Here is a 16,645-nt window from a genome sequence, read left to right as displayed (position 1 = left end):
ACCCATCCACCGATCACTAAGCCACACACCCCCATGCCTGGGCATCTCTCGCACTCCTCGGGTCCGCGTGCGCAAAGTCCGCTCTAGCGGCGTCTCGGGCATAACTCCATAATCCCATGAAAAGCGTGAGACAACAAGAAAAGTCCGTAAAGGGTCACTGGAGGTTAAAAGAATCGGTTGCCCCCCGTTCCCCAACTTCTGGCCCATCATCATCCCAAGCATCTACAAGCCCTTGAACAGCCTCATCCTAGCAAGTTTCAACTTACAAAGCTATCAGCCGCTCGTCAAGGACCATCATCTCCACAAAGCCTTTTTTCTGAAAGCACACGGGACCGACCCTGACTAGCACCCTATCACCCAATCGCTCAAGTCATTGTCACCACCGAGCATCCCTGCCGCTAACTCAAGCCTGCCGCAATCGGGATCGCTGCCTTGACTCACAGCAACCAAACGCCAATTATACAAAGGCCAAGCACCTCCACACTTTTGATTCCTCTCTTCAACATGTCGACGACAACAACAACCACTTCCATCCATAGGCCTACTGCCTCTTCCTCTTCTCTCCGACAAGCCGCCATCAAGAAGAACATGTCCATCACACAAACATACTACCTCGCCCACAAGGCTCGGGCTAAGCTCTCCCGCGAGGCTGCCCAGCCCGATCACGACCTCCGCCTGCTTGTCGGACACGCCAACCTTCTCGACTCTCTGATGCTTGAGCTTGCCGATGCCGAGCGGGAACAGGAGCGATGGTTCAACCAATCCGTCCGAGGAGCCAGCCCTCAACAAGACCGCCACGTGCAATGGGCCGACAACATTGTCGAGGAGGAGGATGAGGATGACTACGACTCCGACTCTTCTGACTCTGACGACTACGACTCTGAGGATGAAGACATTGAGATGGCCAATGCCACTCCCATCAAGGTCATGAGCCCTCGCATCACCAATGTCGAGCTTGACGAGGATATGGAGGAGGACGACCTCGAGGAGGACTACGCTCAGCTCGAGCTTGTCCGAACACCTTCTCACTCCAACTCACCACCCGAGCTTGTCGACCACGACTCTGACTCTTCCGACGACGACTCGATGCCCCCTTCGCCTCCCCAACCCATTCTCAGCTTCAACGAGAAGGACACCAAGGAGCAGTCGCAAAAGCAACAACAACAAGACGAATCCGATTCATTCTACGATGAGGAGTACTACCTGCCACCTCGAAATCCCGCGAGGCTGGTGTCGGCCATCTCGGTCTACTAGGCAGTCTCCTTGATTGAATTGTGTGATTTGGTCTTTATTTAGCGACTTGTTTCAGATACAACAAAGCGATGGCGGCATTGCATGGCGTTTTCACTATACATCGGGATACCACACGGACATTGGATACACCAAAAAAGCATTGCATTTTCTTTTATTACCATACACGACTAGACGGGTTTCATTGTGTACAGGACAAAGGGGTTACAGGTTTCACCACTCTCAAGAAGAACAAAGGAGGGAACATCACCAAAGGGATATGGGGGATATACGATTCAATGAGTTGCCGCTCCCGATAGGAGCCACTGGTTTTGGACATACTGGTTTGAGTGGCAGCCCTTTTGAGGATCCCCCCAGATGCAAAGGTAGATAGCTCACCAAAAACAGAAAGAGGCCCTGATAGCAGGAGCCCGAAAACAATTGAAAAACATTCAAAACATTTACTCAGTCACTCTCGCATTGCAAAATCGTTCGCTTCCCTATCGTGATCGGCCGGCCGCCTCTTGTCTCAGTCGGTCAGCCGGCTATCTCTCATCGCAGCGGGCGTTGACGCCATCCTCCGACCGATATCCTTATCAGCGGCCAGAATTTCGCGATATCGGGGGATCGGTATGAATCATGGGCCGACACGGGTCTAACTGAAGAGAGCGAAGGGGGGCGCGTTACTCGGCATCCCATGCACGGGCAAAGGGCCAAGGCTCTCGGCGTGCTACACGGACTCCCCGACACTCCGATTCTGCGAGAGCGAATACACACGCCCCATTTTCGCATTTTCCTTTCGTTTCCTTTCGATCCGGTGGCTCTCGGTGAATCGTGAATGATTCATCAGCTTGTGCCGGCCATCAAAGGAACTTTGACCGATCCACCCGGCGATGCCCAATCAGCATTTCAAAGCCATTCACATTGGGGCATTCTTAACGGTCAGGGTGTGTTTGGTCAGCGGAGACATTTTCTTTTCAACAAGGGCGTTGTTGTCAGCGAGAGACACGACACGACACGGACTGCAAAGGGCTCAGAATGAACATGACATGGATTGGGGGCGCATGTCGGAGCCTACGACAAGCCCGACGGGCGGTCAGAAACGTCAACGCCAGGGCGCAGAGACAGGGCCGCAAACACGACACGACATGACAGGAGGACCTGGAACAAGCGAGAAAGAGGCGATAGAATTACAGGCCACCTGGAGACCCCTTTCATTAGGTGTGAAATGATCGGGCAGCCCGCCGAGAGAAACCTGACCTCTTCTCTCGTCTCATTCAGAGAGACTTGGTCGAAGCGTCTTCGGTGGATTTTTTTTTTTTACTCTTTGACAGATTTCGCTACGATCTTGCCACTAGCATTTTTCTTTTCCCCCACGAGACATGCGCCGCATCAAGGTGAGCCCCACGGACGAGGATCTGAGGCCCACCGAGTTTGTGCTACAACTGGGTCTCACAAAAAGGCTGAGAAAGAACATGACAAAGATCAAGGAAAGAAAAAAAAGAACACCAGGATGGGCCATGTACAAATTTTCACATCGCGGGTCGTCGGCTCCGCTTCAGGTTCAACTTTCCACCCTGATGGGACCAGACGTCAACGCTTGGGGCTCACCTTGATCCATTGACCTTGTTGAAAGACGGTTCCAGGGCAGAGACTGGATGCCCAACCTTATGACTGGACCAGGAGGAGAGAAAATTTTCTTCCTTTCTTTTTTTCCCTTCAACTATCACAAACACGTTTCCAGGGCACTGTCTCGCTATCCACTAATAGTTCCCAGCTCGCCATCTTGGCCGGCCTGTTTCCAGGTGAGGCCCAGGCCCCGTGGATCTCAGGCACATACCAATCCCCCATGCAAGGGCACATGGCGCGCCCGGCCAAGCTGAGCTGACTGACCGCTTCGGGGCTCGTGGCCGAACGGGCTGGCTGGACGGCACAAGCCAAAGCCGAAGGCCTTCTTGTTAGACACTGTCTTTGATTGAAGCCCGGCACACGTGGACCGAGGAGAGCCTGGCGTCTGGTGGTCTGAGGAGAAACAGCTGCCGTGTGCTTAAGCGAAGGGGGAAAGACCTAGGCTTTCAACCACGAAAGCGAAACACGACGCCTTCCAACAGAGGAAGTCCATAGGAGAGAAAAGGTCTCGAACCTGCAGAGACGACACCGGAGCTCTCGCGTTCGGGTGCCCTGAACTAATGGTAGATCCTTCGGGAGAGCTGGGGTTCTGGGCAGCTGATCTGTATCATGAGATTGATAAAAGAACCAGGGGGTGGAATGGCACCTCCGCAGGCCTTACGGCGCATACTGTAGCTAGCCCCTCGTTATCGCAATCGCATACGGTACGCATACGCGTAGCACAAAAAAGACCATGCAACAATCGCATGTGCTGGATTCGTCACCAACACGCACGCAAGCACGCCATATGGCGATGCCGTTATTTTTTTCTCGGGCGGTTAGCAACGTGCTTCTTCAGGGGGGCTTCACCATTGCGTGTCCCTGATGATATCACGTACATGTCTTGCGCAAGCTTTGGAGGCAAAAGACGAAAAAGTATCCACAATCGGCGAAATCGACACAAGGTCCCGATGCGGACCTGGCTGGAGTTTTTTTTCACTGGCGTGAGAGCACGGCGTCGTATCGGCCGGCCTTGATCGGTCACAGGACCTCGAAAAGATCCACTTTCTTCCGCTCTCCCTCCCGAACGCAGCCGGGCCGGATATCGGACACCAGGCGGCACAAAGAGTGCCGCTGTGCAATCTCATTGGCTGGCCGGGGCTGACTCGCGTGGGGAATGAGAACAAGTCTGGGGAAGGGGGAACGTGGTTGACCGAGGAGCGGAGCCCCGACTCGCCGAGGTGCAGCAACAAGAGAAGGCCGGTTTCGTCCTTGACCGCGATGCTGATGAATGTGCCCGTTTTTGTCAACAATTCTGAGAGTCCATGCCGAGGTGTCTGCTGATCTGATCACCGTTGCACACACCCAAGCGCTCCGACACTGGGGTAAGCTGCTGACCTGGGGTCTCAGTCTTATCAGAGATTGCGGGTGCAAGGGGGCCAATTAGCTAGATGACCCCGTTCGTCCTCGTTATCAGATCAGAGCCGGTCACGATGGGGAATGTTATCACTTGGCCAAATGCAGGAGAGTGCTGATGTTATCTTGAGCTCTTGAGAAGTAATATTGCAAATTGCTTAGATGATTGCTTAGACACTTGTTGCTGACGCCATACCATATTGATGGTGCAAGAGGTCTTTTGTCTCCGACTCTTCCGTTGTATCCGTAGGTGGTTGATACGACGTGGCCGGCCGAGAACAATTTGTGAGCAACAATGACTGTTCCGCTAAAGCCGCAGGCCAAACCTGACTAAACGTAGATCCCTCAAACGTTGTTGAATCTCACCCCCTCCATCATGTCCTCCCCTCCACACGGCTTCTCGGTGTTTAGCAAGTGTGGAGGACGGCAGCTTTAAGTCCGAATTGCCCGTGAAGGCCGAACCCTTGAAATTCGCTTCCCGGGACGCACGGGCCACCCGCTTTTCGATTTTCGGTACGTCATCATGGAAGATTTCGCAAATCTCCATGCCGAGAGGCCGTCTTCGGGGTCAACAACCTTTAACTGAAAAAAACCACGCACTTTTCTTCCAACGATGCGACATCTCCCGAGGCGAGCCCTAGCTCACGATGTCTTGTCGGGCCTCGTCTGCTGCAGCTGCCGGCAGCTGCAACGCCGCCAATTCGCGACTTCGCCGTCTCCTCCCCCGCCGCCTGCCTCGGGACTCACGCCCTTGACGTCGAGGAGACTCATCTCCATTGCCGGGCCCGACGCTGCCAAGTTTCTACAGGGAATTGTGACTGCCAATGTCTCTGCTGAGGATGGAGAGCCAAGGAGGGATGGGTTCTACACTGCGTTTCTGACTGCGACGGGCAGAGTGCTCTACGATGTCTTTGTGTATCCCAATCACGGTGCCTCGGCTGAGGAGCCCGGGTTTCTGATCGAGGTTGATGCGGATCAGGCAAAGATGCTGGCGAAGCATATCAAGCGTTATAAGCTCAGGGCGAAGCTGGCAGTTCGTCTGCTGGGCGAGGATGAAGCGAGCGTGTGGCACGCCTGGGATGATTCGAAGGGGACCAATTGGGACTCCATCGTCAACCAGACAAAGCTGACCCTTCAGGATCCGCGGGCACCTGGTCTGGGGTGCCGATTTGTGCGGCTGGATCAGAATGCGCCCGAGATCGACCTCGAGCGAAGTACGGAAGATGCGTACACGATTCGACGATACCTACACGGCGTTCCGGAGGGTCAGGATGAGATTTCGAGGGAGCATGCACTCCCGCAGGAGACCAATATGGATGTAATGAACGGCATCGACTTCCGAAAGGGTTGCTACGTTGGTCAGGAGCTCACTATCCGGACCAAACACCGCGGCGTCGTCCGCAAGCGCATTCTGCCGTGCGTGATCTACGAGAAGGAGCACGCGGCACCAACCGAGCTGCAGTACCATGCCGAAGGTGCGGCGCTGGCCCTGGAGAGCGCAACGGCAGACATGATCCCCCGGGACACGAGCATCGGGAGGTTCGAGAAGCGTGGGCGCAGCGCGGGCAAGTGGCTCAAGGGCGTGGGCAACGTCGGGCTCGGGCTGTGCAGGCTCGAGATCATGACGGATGTGGTGCTTCCCGGAGAGACGGCATCGGCGGCCTTCAGCCCCGAAGATGAGTTTGTGCTTGAGTGGGGAGATGAGGGCAGTCGAACCGGCGTCAAGGTCAAGGCTTTTGTGCCGGACTGGCTGAGGAAGGGATTGGCTGCTCAGCAGCACTGAGGCGAAAAGATCAGTAGCACTGAGGCGAAAAGATCAGTAGCACTGAGGCCCGATGCTTAGAAACATTGAGGCAGGAGCTCAGTAGCACTGAAGCAAGATACTGTAAAACAATTGTATCAATAGACGACACATACTAGACAGACGGAAGATACCCCAGCTCTGGTACTGGCATGTTCTCGTGATCGTCTCAATGAGGCTGTGATGTCTCCATCTTACTCAATGGCCAGTTCTTCATGCTGTACCTGGAAAAAGAGCCGCATCGATCATGAGGCTCTTGAATCATCCAGGTCCACCAGTAGTAAGCCATGCCTGTCCAACCTCGGACAGTCCGCAGTAAGAAGCATTGGGTGCACAAGAGGTCAGACGGGATGACTGCATCAGGGCTGAATGGTGAGAACCGCATTGGGTCAGTACATGCCCCTGATGCATCTATTTTGACGGCCAATTCGGTGAGGGAGAAGCAAGTTGTGAGACATGGCGCGCGCCGATCGTGCCGTCCCGCTCCCCATATCCTTAACCTTCCATACGAAGCGACACGGGGAACACTCATAGTATCAGCAATGGCATGCTTCTCACATAATTGTGGCTATGGCATCCTTCATTTCGAGCAATTGCCCCGAGGCCATGTGAGGTTCTTGTGATGAAGGCTTACCAACAACAGCAAGGAACCAGGCCGCAGCGGTCGGCGATCGACATCAGCTCGGGATTGAGAGACATGCAGCGTGATAGTTCCAAGACCTCAGCCACTAAGCAGACAGAATAGGAGATGCTGGCCAGGGGAGGGTATTCAAGTGGCTCTAGCTTGGAGTGGATCGACCATTTGACAGGGAATCAGAGGAACTTTGATTCGCAAGTTCATCTTTGGGGGTTTCTAGCTTCTGCAATTTGCTGTCTCCTCCTTTCAAGCCTATTGACTGAAAAGGAATTGGGCTGTCAGAATGGCCGCTTACCGTGCAGCATTGCCCGGCTTGGCAAAAACGAGGCCCTGCTCCTTTGGTGTAATCTCGCGAGCCTTCAGCCCTGGGGGGTTCTGAGACCAGGGGAAGCGACTCTTGGCTGTGCCGCTTATTTTGTCGATTCTGTAGCATTTTGTGAGAGCTGCGTGCCAATGCTCGCTGTCGCGTCCTATATAACTCTTGATACCCGGCTTCTGCGACCCGCATTGATTCGTTCTTCAAGGTCTTGGCCGGAGTGCATATTCGACTGAACGCTCTCAACGTCACACACGATGGCTTCGAACGGTACCCCTGCGACGACCAAGCGGTTGATCGCCTGTTGCGATGGCACCTGGATGGACAGCGACAATGGCTACGAGGAGCCCGGGCTGCTGACGGGAGAGGGAACCCTCCAGGTGCCTTCCAACGTCACACGCATATCTCGCTGCTTCAAGCGGAGGTGCAGCGACGGGAAGCTCCAGATCATCAACTATGAGTCTGGCGTCGGTACGGGCAGCAACATGCTTGACAGCATCACAGGAGGAGCGTTTGGCCTGGGTCTGTCAGAGGTGAGCATTGTGGTTTCAGGATGAAGCATAGACTGACTTGACCCTGTAGCGCATGAGAGAGACGTACTCTTACCTATGCGCCAACTATACCGACGGAGATGAGATCATCCTGGTCGGTTACTCCCGAGGTGCCTTCACGGTGCGTTCGGTGGCGGGCATGGTTGGTGCCCTTGGTCTCCTGACTCGTGAAGGAGTCGAGCACTTTTATCCCATCTTCAAGGACATGCAGCACTGGATGGACGATGACTACGAGGATCCATTCCCAAACATCCCCTTCCCCAACAAGCCCAAGGGAAAGGATGCTGCCGCGGTGTATCGAGCCGAGCTGGAGAAGCTGGGCTACACTCGTGTGAGACATGACAACGGACAAGGCGATCTGATCAAGATCAAGGCCGTCTGTGTGTGGGATACCGTGGGCAGTCTTGGAATCCCCCGTGTTGCTTGGCTGGACAAGCTCGGGATCCGCCCCGACAATGACGAATAAGTCTCCCCTTTCCGCTTCTCAAGAGACGCACGCTGACCGTCTGAGCACGTACAAGTGGCACGACACGAGCTTGTCGGATAAAATTGAGCATGCCTTCCAGGCACTGGCTCTGGATGAGACGCGTCCACCATTCAGCCCGGCTGTCTGGGAGAGGCGCCCTGAGAACAGACTCACGACGGATCTGAGGCAGGTCTGGTTTCCTGGTAACCACGCCAACTGTGGCGGCGGATGGGAGGACCAAGGCATCGCCAACTGTACCCTCGCATGTAAGTTGCCCGTGACACCATCGACTTGACTTGAGCAGCACTGACTTGTGCCAGGGATGATGGATCAACTGGCTTCAGTCGGTGTCGAGTTTGACTTGCCGTCTTTGGAGCGTTGCTTCCAGCAAACCGCAGACTTCTACAAGGCATCCCACGCCAAAGCCCAAAAGACCAAGCCAAAGAAGAAGAAGGGCGTCCCAGACAAGTGGGCAATCAGCCCCATCTTTGACAACAACCACCCCTTCAGGCCCTGGGGTCTGGGCTCCATCAACAAGCCCTCCAGCCTACTGTACAAGCTCTCGGGCCAGACGATCCGCACGCCGGGCCTGTACAGGCCCACTGATCCCAAGACCAAGCTCGACGAGGCTAGGTTCCTCCAAGACACCAACGAGCGCATCCACAGCACGGTTCGCATCCGTCTGGCGTGTCAGGGTCTTGGGCTGAATGACAAGACCGTTTGGGACTGCCCGTCGCTGCTCAAGACCTGGAAGGTGAAGCGTACACAGGAGAAGTACCAAGATCCTGTGCCATTCCACCCTGGCTGGGACCCGGAGGGTGAAGAGGACGACATGGGAGACCCCAATGGCTGGAGCAAAGGTCGATGGGTTTGGGAGTATATGGGCAGCGAGAGTAACGCGCCGACTGATAAAAGGCAGCGGATCATGGTTGAAGAGCCACTGGGCCCATATGAGCGGCATCTTCTGAGACTCTCGGCCGGTTCACCGAATGTATTCCATTTCTCGGATACAAAGGAGGATTGAAGGTGATGTCGTGGCGTATAAGTTGGCGTTTGGGCACAGGTTGTCTAGACTCGAGTAGCTATAAGTCTCTTGGGCTCGCCTCTCTAATAATGAGTTAATATACCATTTGAATTCGATGCTAATACAGTGGAATTTTCTGATTTCAAAGAAATTTGCATGGAAGAAAGCAATTGTTTGCTCTTAATCAATGTGAGGCATCTCTTGGCTGGTGGGTCACGTGCTTTCGCGATGCGACGGCGAACTTCAGTTTTAACGTCACTGCCTTGGACCTTTGTCTTCTCCAACCTTGCACAAACCCACGATCCAAAAAATGTCCGACTCCAAAGCAGCGGACCTGCTGCAATACGCGCAGGAGTACGCCTCGAAAGATGTCGACATCTACGATCTCTTGGGCGTCGACGCCCTCACCCCGAAGGAAGATATTCATCGCGCGTGGCGAAAGCGATCGCTAAAGTACCACCCCGACAAGGCTGGCGACAACTTCGATGCCGAAAAGTGGCAGCTCTTTGAGCGCGCCCGCGATGTTCTCTCCGATCCGGCTGCCCGCGCGGCCTACGACGGCGCCATCAAGGCTGCGCTGCTGCGGAAGCAGGAGCGCGAGGCCATGGACAAGCAGCGCAAACACTTTGTCGACGACCTCGAGGCGCGCGAGAACGCTTGGAAGCGCCAACGCGACGAAAAGGAGCAGCGCGAGAAGGAGGAGATTGAGAAGGAGAGGGCACGACTCTTTGAGCAGCGGCGCATGCGCGAGGAGGAGGAGAAGCGACAAGCTGATGCTGCGCAAGAGATAGAGGACCTTGCTGAAGCACGACGACGCCTTAAGGAAAAGAAGGAAAAGAAGAAGCAGGACGAGGCGAGAGAAAAGTTTCTGCGCAAGTCGCGAAAGGCGGCTGAGGCTGCCGACGGGGCAAAGACTTCTGAGCCACTCAACGGCGTCATGAACGTGCCGGGAGACTTTTCGATGGACTTTGGAACAGAACGGAGACTCTACTGGGAACTCATCTGCGACAAGCTGCGCGCCGTGCAAGCAGTGAGGAACCTACAAAAGGGAAACGTGACGACCGAGGAATACGAAGAAGCAGAGAAGGGTCTGTTCGAAGCCAAGAGGAGGATACACCAAGCCGAAGTCAAGTTTGCTGAACAAGCATCCGTTTCATGACCTGGAATGCTGGACGAAAATGGGACACGGAGTTTGATCGGTAGCACTCTCAATACACCTGGGCGGCGTTTTGTGTCTTTAGGCTAATACTGAGTTTTTCTAGAATCATGACTCTTGGTCGAGCCGCAAGATCTTGATGGCGTTCATCCCCATGATGGCCTTGTAGTCTTCCGTGTCCTGCCCAACCGCCTGGGCAGCAGCCTCTGCATTCAAGCCGACGCTCTCCCACTCGCCCTGCTCATCGCTCTCCAGAGGCGGGAAGAAGGGGTGGTCGGTGCCAAACATCAGTCTATCCGCTCCGCTGGCTTGGATGGCAGCCCCGAGTCCAACTTTTGAGTAGATGACGGCATCAAGGTAGACCTGCTCCTTGAGGACCTGCCACACTGTTCGACGATCCTTGGTCACCTTGCCTTCGCGGACGAGCTGACCATCGTGCATGATGCAGCTCTCGATTCTTCCAGCGAGGAAGGGGAGGGTTCCACCACTGTGGGCGAGGATCATGCGTAGTTCCGGGACCTTGTCAAAGACGCCTGCCAGGTACATTCTCGTCACGGCGATGGTGGTTTCCATAGGGAAGCCGAGAGCCAGAGGGAGAACGTGACCATACTCGGCACTTCGAGGGCCCCAGACGTCGTTTGGGAGGCCGTAGTGCGGGTGAAGGAAGATGGTCAAATTGTTTCGGGCCAGTGCTTCAAAAACGGGCAGGAGAGCAGGATCGTCTAGTCCCTTCCCAAGTCCAGATGTGCCCAGGATGACTCCGCGGCAGTATTTGAGCTGTCTGAGATGTTTTATCGAGGCCAGCACCGTCTCAAGCGACGCCGACAAGGGGAGAGTGCCAAAGAAGAAGAGCCTTCCCTGGTGCTGACCGCACATGCTCGAGAATTCCTCATTGACCGACTCTGCTATGGCACCCGCCTCATCAGGATGTAAAAAGTCCAGCCATGGGTTGGCGAGGGAGATGACGGAGATGTCAATCTTGTGAGTGTCCATGAAATGGATCTTTTGCGCAAGAGATGCATAGTGCGACGTGAGAGGCCGACCTGGAGGCTTGGCTTCGACGTTGTTTGTGGCTTCCTCAAGCGCCTCTACCTCTGCCTCTAGGAGGATGAGCCTGGGGTCTGGCGCTTGGGGGAACTTGCGGACCAGGGGGATAGAGGAGCGGGATTCGAGGATGCGGATGTAAGAGGGAGGGTACATGTGCGTGTGGATGTCCACCACACGGATAGAGGACGACATGGCGTTGAATGAATAGAACAGGCAGTATAATTGCCGTGTATGGTCTGTGATGTATGATGTATGTCGAGCTTTATCTCTGAGGTGTCGGAGGAGGCCGAAGCAACGTTATCAGTACTTATGTCTCACACTGCATCATCCCCTCATCTGCAATGCACACAAAGACCCTCATGCAACGGCATATGCAACGGCATACTACGTGGTAGATATCGAATGAATCCAAGCATCTAGTAGCACCGGCCGATCCTTCGAGGTAGGCAGGTGGTATTGTGATCCATACTGTACTCGACGTATCCGGCAAAAAGCCACCCCCGCATCCCCCTCAAAAGTTATCATGACTCCTGGTCCTATCGCTCGCTCCAAAACGCTTATCAGTCGGCGGCACCCGAGGCACGGGCGTTGTACCGCATGCGACACTTTCTCCCGTTGCCATCGTAGCTTGGTCATTGGATGTCTCTGTATGTGAGGCTTTGTCCCTCGTGGTCTGGCCCTTTGATGGCTGCTGGTTGGCGTTGAAAAGGGTGGCCTTGGGACTTCTGCTCCCGGCGAAGATCGATCTGGTTCCTGTATTTTTGTACTTTCCCAAGATCTCAATTGTTATTTTAGATCTATTCCTCAATATCAAATCGCATTGTTCTATCTATCTATAGCGACTAGCCCATCTCATCATGACTTCGGATCTCGCCGTAAGCAAGGAGGGACTCTCCATTCCCGTAGGTGTCACCACACACGAATTGCCGTCATTCAGCTGACTCGTCCAGCTCATCGACTTCTCCCTCTTCCTCAAAGGATCCCCCTCGGAACGCAAAGACACAGCCAAGGCCATCCTCCATGGCTTTCAGACTGCTGGCTTCATCTACCTCAAGAACCACCATGTGCCAGCTGAAAGCCTGCAGCGCGCCTATTCCCTATCCGCTAAATTCTTCGATCAACCAACCGAGAAGAAGCTGAAGCTGAACTGGACGACACCGGAAGCCAACCGAGGATACTCATCTCCCGGCCGCGAAAAGGTGTCCCAGCTCAAGGACATTCGCGAGGTAGACAAGGTCCGCAACGCAGCCCCAGACCTCAAAGAGAGCTACGAGATTGGACGAGATGATGAACCTGGACACCCGAACCAGTGGCCTCAAGAGGAAGGCGACATTGTCGGTTTTCGTAGTGACATGCTCGAGTTTTATCATCAGTGCAAGGGGCTGCATGTCGAGGTGATGAGAGCCATTGCTGTGGGCATGGGACTCGACGAATCGTTCTTTGACGGGTTTACCGACGTCGGCGACAACACTTTACGACTGCTTCACTATCCTGCTGTGGAGGCTGATGTTTTCAAGATGAACCCGCTGACTGTGCGAGCTGGCGAGCATAGTGTAAGTGTTGTGTTCACATGTCTGTTGACTCGATTTCTGACACTTCCAGGACTACGGTTCCATCACTCTACTTTTCCAAGACAGCCGTGGTGGACTCCAAGTCAAGAGTCCAACAGGGCAGTTCGTTGATGCCACGCCCATCGAGGGCACCGTTGTCGTCAACGCTGGCGATCTCCTCTCACGCTGGAGCAACGACACCATAAAGAGTACCATCCACAGGGTCGTGGAGCCGCCGCGGAAGGAGTCTGGCTCTTACCCACCACGGTACAGCATTGCGTAAGTATCAAGACTCAAGTTCGTGAACTAAGCTGATGGGACCTAGTTACTTTTGCAACCCCAACTTTGAGAGCTACATCGAGGCTCTTCCTGGGACTTTTGCGACTGAGCAGGATAAGAAGCATGAGGGTATCAAGAGCGGTGACTATCTGGTACAGAGGTTGACGGCGACTTATTGAATGAACACTTGGGAAGGGGCTGCATTGGATACCTATCATGTGTTTGTTCGGTATGGATAAGCAGGCAGTATAGCTGAATTTGAGTACACGAGCAATGCCCCCTTTGAGTTTCAAGTTCTTCTCCGGACATGCTCTACTCTTCTTTTATATTCATATGGACACATTGGAGGCCGTGACTACAACTCTAAACTACCTTGTACCGTATCTGAGCGGCCGTATTTTAGCTGGTACATCCTTCTTGGGAGAAATTTCGAGATGTGTATACGCTGTAGTTACCAATATAGTGATATAGAATGAACATAAGTCACAGCTCGTGTAAGGATCACATTGAGAGACAGATAACAAAAAACATTGAAGAAACTAACAAAAGGCGATGTAGCTAGTATGGAGACATTCCAGAATGTAGGAAATAAGTGCCGAGGACAAAACCCCCTATCTCAGAAAGAATGCCGAATGCCTTAGGGCGACCGTCACTTCAAGAACACCGCAAATGCTGGAGTTCAAGCTTCCTATCGCTTTATGTGGCCTGCGGGAGCCGCGCAGTCCAGTTTGGTTCGGGGCAAGGAGATCATAGACCATCAGTCTTGACACAACCTTTGGCCTCTGGCTCTACACCTGGACCAAATCCAGATATGACGAGAACGGCAAGAGCTGATCCGGGGAGCAAGTGGAAGAGCATCTCCCGAGGACTCAAGCCTGTTGCGAAGCCAATTGCCAATCCCAACGCGATGCCAAACACAAGAAACACATCGACGTATTTCTTCTGGTGCTGAAGATGGTACAGTATGCCGGTCGAGGCGCAATATAGAGAGATGGCGACAAGTGTTGCGATCGTGTTGGAATTGTCGGCCGAGAAGCACTGAAGGCTACCATTTCCCTTCGAGACTGTTAGCGAGAAGCTTATATATTGTTCTCCCGCGTACCCATTGACTCAATATCCAACTATAACCTCTTCCCTCAGAGCAGCTGTATGCGCAGTGTAATGCTACTGCGGACGCTGCCCCGACTACGGCCGAGGCCGTTACTCCAACGATCCGGTCCTCGCCTCGACCGATGGCAGAGCCCAGATGAGGTGACAGTCGCGACATCGCAACAAGTGCATAGCTGTGTTGCTCATAATACATTCGAATGTAAACGGCGCGATGGCTGTGCTGGAGACTTTTGGATCTGGCACTGTAAGTGATGGAGGATATTGTCAAAGGCAGCTTGCTTGGGTTCGTGGGTTCGTACGCTTTGGGGCGATCAGGCCCAGGAGATTTGAGAGTTTAAGGGTCAGCCAGTGTTTGAGGATTGAATCTCATTCAATGTACTTTGGCCTCAAGAATCGGTGAGAGTTCGAAGTGAGCCGTGGGATGCAAGAACCCATTGTTCCAACTGGGTATTTGTGGTGGCTAAGTTGTTGACCCCCAAAAGCGATACACGCCGCAAGGCAACCAGGACCTGCAAGGCAACCGGTTCGACGCAAGATGATGAAAATGAGGCTTTAAATGAGGCCTCCCGTAAGCTATTTGTAGAAACATACACTCTAGCCGGGCGTATCTGCCTCAAAGAGGCAACAGGACTTTGAGTAATTGTTCGCCTGCGAAACTCTGACAGGTTCACCAACAATAAGGGGGCCTATTTGCGAGTTCTTGTCGTTGATCTTGCAACCTCAACCTTCAGGTGGAAGCGGCCATCTGAAAAAGCTTCTCGGAAACTAATTGCAGAAAGTAGGCATATATTTACAAACCTGAAATGGAATCGCTCTAACTTGATAGTTCTTCTTTCATCCCTCGTTCATCACCTACCGACCCCAGCCTCTGCGAGATGCCAACTCCCCTCGATGACCCCGAGTCGAAGCCCCTCGATGACCTCGAGCTAACACGTCCTGATGCTTGGGAACCGGGGTTATTTGAGATGGGGCACAACATCTACAACGTGAGCAATAGTGCCCGCGTGATACTGAAGGCTACAAGACCGTTGACATTTTCCCCAACCAGATCCAACTGGAACGCTACAAGCACGACCTAAACGACGGCAAAGCGTGTCGAGTCTCGTTCCTCCCTGCACTCTATGATTTTTGGCGATTGAAGAACCCCCCTCGGAAACTTGTTGGCGGAGCACTCGTCTTCTTTGGTTTGATTCCAGCTGTCCACTCAGCCTGGACTTTGTCAAGAGGGTTCCGAGTCACTTCGGGGATGACATCAACCATGACGGCCATGGCGGTGGTTCCTCTACGGACTGCGAGCCATATTCCTCAGGCAGCTTGGATTGCGTGAGTATTCCCGGATCCAGTGTCAATTAAGCACTCTGCTGATTCCACCTACACATGACAGCACATATGCTGCTTGGGCCGTATGCTTCTCCATCTACGTCTGGCTGCAACTCATCAACATCCCCCATCACCCCCGAGACAGAAGGACAATGCAAGTATGAGCCTGTATATCAATGAGAATTAAGCTGACTTATATCGAAGCTACATCTTGGCGGTTGTGTTTGCCTCCTTTCACTTTATGGCGGGCTTTTCCCAAGGTGCCGAGTCCTTCCTGGACGGTGCTGCCTTGTTTGGCCCCATTGCGGCAACTGCAAGTGCCTACTTCATGTCCCTACTCGTCACTATCAACTGGAGAGAGGCCAGGATGGTGACGTATGAACTGCCGTAGGGGATCTGTTGCACTATGGAGACAAGACAGGGAGGCATTTTGCCTTGGACCCCAGCTCTTGAATAAGAGCGTCTTTCTCCCCATACCGAGCGAGGTATACTAGAATGAGTGGTATACACATGTGCACTTTGTCATCCACGATCACACCCTCGGGGAGGTTTTTCTCCCTTCAAGAGGAGGACGGCTGGACTCTTTGGTAGAGAGCCAACCACTCAACAGCCTAAATTAGCGAATGTACTTATTTTTATATTAGCAACTACAATGTATTGAATACAGCTTGATCATGCTGGGGCCCATATCTGTGAGCCTCGGCGCCGCTTGGGCCAAATGATTGATTGACTTTTCCTACCTATGGAAAGGCACTGTGATGAAGTTGGCCAGGTAGGTTGGTATGTAAGTTAGGGTCTAGTACGAGATGAGAGGCGGTAACCTCAACCAGCTAAGCAATAGCTGTGAGGGTAGGCAACGAGAGGACAAAAGATAGCATCGTGATATAGGTAGTTATCTGGGACTTGGTTGTGTTATGAGAACTCATAAAGGAATTAGTAAACCTCCTTACATGATCCAGAACTGAGAGGGGGGCATTTAGAAATCGAAGCGATGAGGAGAATAAAAACGTGATGACTTCACAGAACCCATCAAGTACAAGACATGGGAGTCGGCTGCCGAGCCCTCGAGGTGACGCTGGGGAGGGTCACCAGCGCCGTCGAGCAAACCTCCCACAGTCAAGCCATCAATGTCGA

At 53.5% G+C, this 16,645-nt stretch overlaps 8 protein-coding genes across 8 annotated transcripts; 6 read left to right on the top strand and 2 right to left on the bottom strand.

Annotated features, from left to right (window-relative positions):
* Positions 1-504: 504 nt before the first annotated feature.
* Positions 505-1,254, top strand: MRS44_003214 (uncharacterized protein; the record flags this gene model as incomplete). Its single annotated transcript, XM_046268374.2, has 1 exon — positions 505-1,254. The coding sequence occupies one exon, from the start codon at positions 505-507 to the stop codon at positions 1,252-1,254; it is 750 nt and encodes a 249-aa protein (XP_046137322.1).
* A 3,613-nt stretch (positions 1,255-4,867) lies between these two features.
* MRS44_003213 (uncharacterized protein) lies at positions 4,868-6,037 on the top strand (the record flags this gene model as incomplete). Its single annotated transcript, XM_046268373.2, has 1 exon — positions 4,868-6,037. One exon carries the CDS (start codon positions 4,868-4,870, stop codon positions 6,035-6,037), a length of 1,170 nt encoding a protein of 389 aa, XP_046137321.2.
* A 1,228-nt stretch (positions 6,038-7,265) lies between these two features.
* Positions 7,266-9,049, top strand: MRS44_003212 (uncharacterized protein; the record flags this gene model as incomplete). The annotated part of the gene is made up of 4 exons (XM_065623131.1): positions 7,266-7,541; positions 7,591-7,943; positions 7,996-8,291; positions 8,346-9,049. The coding sequence occupies 4 exons, from the start codon at positions 7,266-7,268 to the stop codon at positions 9,047-9,049; spliced, it is 1,629 nt and encodes a 542-aa protein (XP_065479203.1).
* A 310-nt stretch (positions 9,050-9,359) lies between these two features.
* On the top strand, positions 9,360-10,208 carry MRS44_003211 (uncharacterized protein; the record flags this gene model as incomplete). The annotated part of the gene is made up of 1 exon (XM_046268372.2): positions 9,360-10,208. One exon carries the CDS (start codon positions 9,360-9,362, stop codon positions 10,206-10,208), a length of 849 nt encoding a protein of 282 aa, XP_046137319.1.
* A 105-nt stretch (positions 10,209-10,313) lies between these two features.
* MRS44_003210 (uncharacterized protein) lies at positions 10,314-11,444 on the bottom strand (the record flags this gene model as incomplete). Its single annotated transcript, XM_046268371.2, has 1 exon — positions 10,314-11,444. The coding sequence occupies one exon, from the start codon at positions 11,442-11,444 to the stop codon at positions 10,314-10,316; it is 1,131 nt and encodes a 376-aa protein (XP_046137318.2).
* A 665-nt stretch (positions 11,445-12,109) lies between these two features.
* On the top strand, positions 12,110-13,260 carry MRS44_003209 (uncharacterized protein; the record flags this gene model as incomplete). Its single annotated transcript, XM_046279351.2, has 4 exons — positions 12,110-12,154; positions 12,203-12,805; positions 12,855-13,081; positions 13,128-13,260. 4 exons carry the CDS (start codon positions 12,110-12,112, stop codon positions 13,258-13,260), a joined length of 1,008 nt encoding a protein of 335 aa, XP_046137317.1.
* Positions 13,261-13,828: 568 nt separating this feature from the next.
* MRS44_003208 (uncharacterized protein) lies at positions 13,829-14,348 on the bottom strand (the record flags this gene model as incomplete). Its single annotated transcript, XM_046275319.2, has 2 exons — positions 13,829-14,137; positions 14,184-14,348. 2 exons carry the CDS (start codon positions 14,346-14,348, stop codon positions 13,829-13,831), a joined length of 474 nt encoding a protein of 157 aa, XP_046137316.2.
* A 718-nt stretch (positions 14,349-15,066) lies between these two features.
* On the top strand, positions 15,067-15,902 carry MRS44_003207 (uncharacterized protein; the record flags this gene model as incomplete). The annotated part of the gene is made up of 3 exons (XM_065623130.1): positions 15,067-15,177; positions 15,216-15,514; positions 15,716-15,902. The coding sequence occupies 3 exons, from the start codon at positions 15,067-15,069 to the stop codon at positions 15,900-15,902; spliced, it is 597 nt and encodes a 198-aa protein (XP_065479202.1).
* Positions 15,903-16,645: the final 743 nt, after the last annotated feature.

Source organism: Fusarium solani (genome assembly GCF_023522795.1).
Source record: "Fusarium solani strain SB1 chromosome Unknown bctg00000001, whole genome shotgun sequence".
NCBI lineage: Eukaryota > Fungi > Ascomycota > Sordariomycetes > Hypocreales > Nectriaceae > Fusarium > Fusarium solani.
Note: the sequence above shows the minus strand (reverse complement) of the source record. Positions and strands in the feature narration are given on the sequence as shown.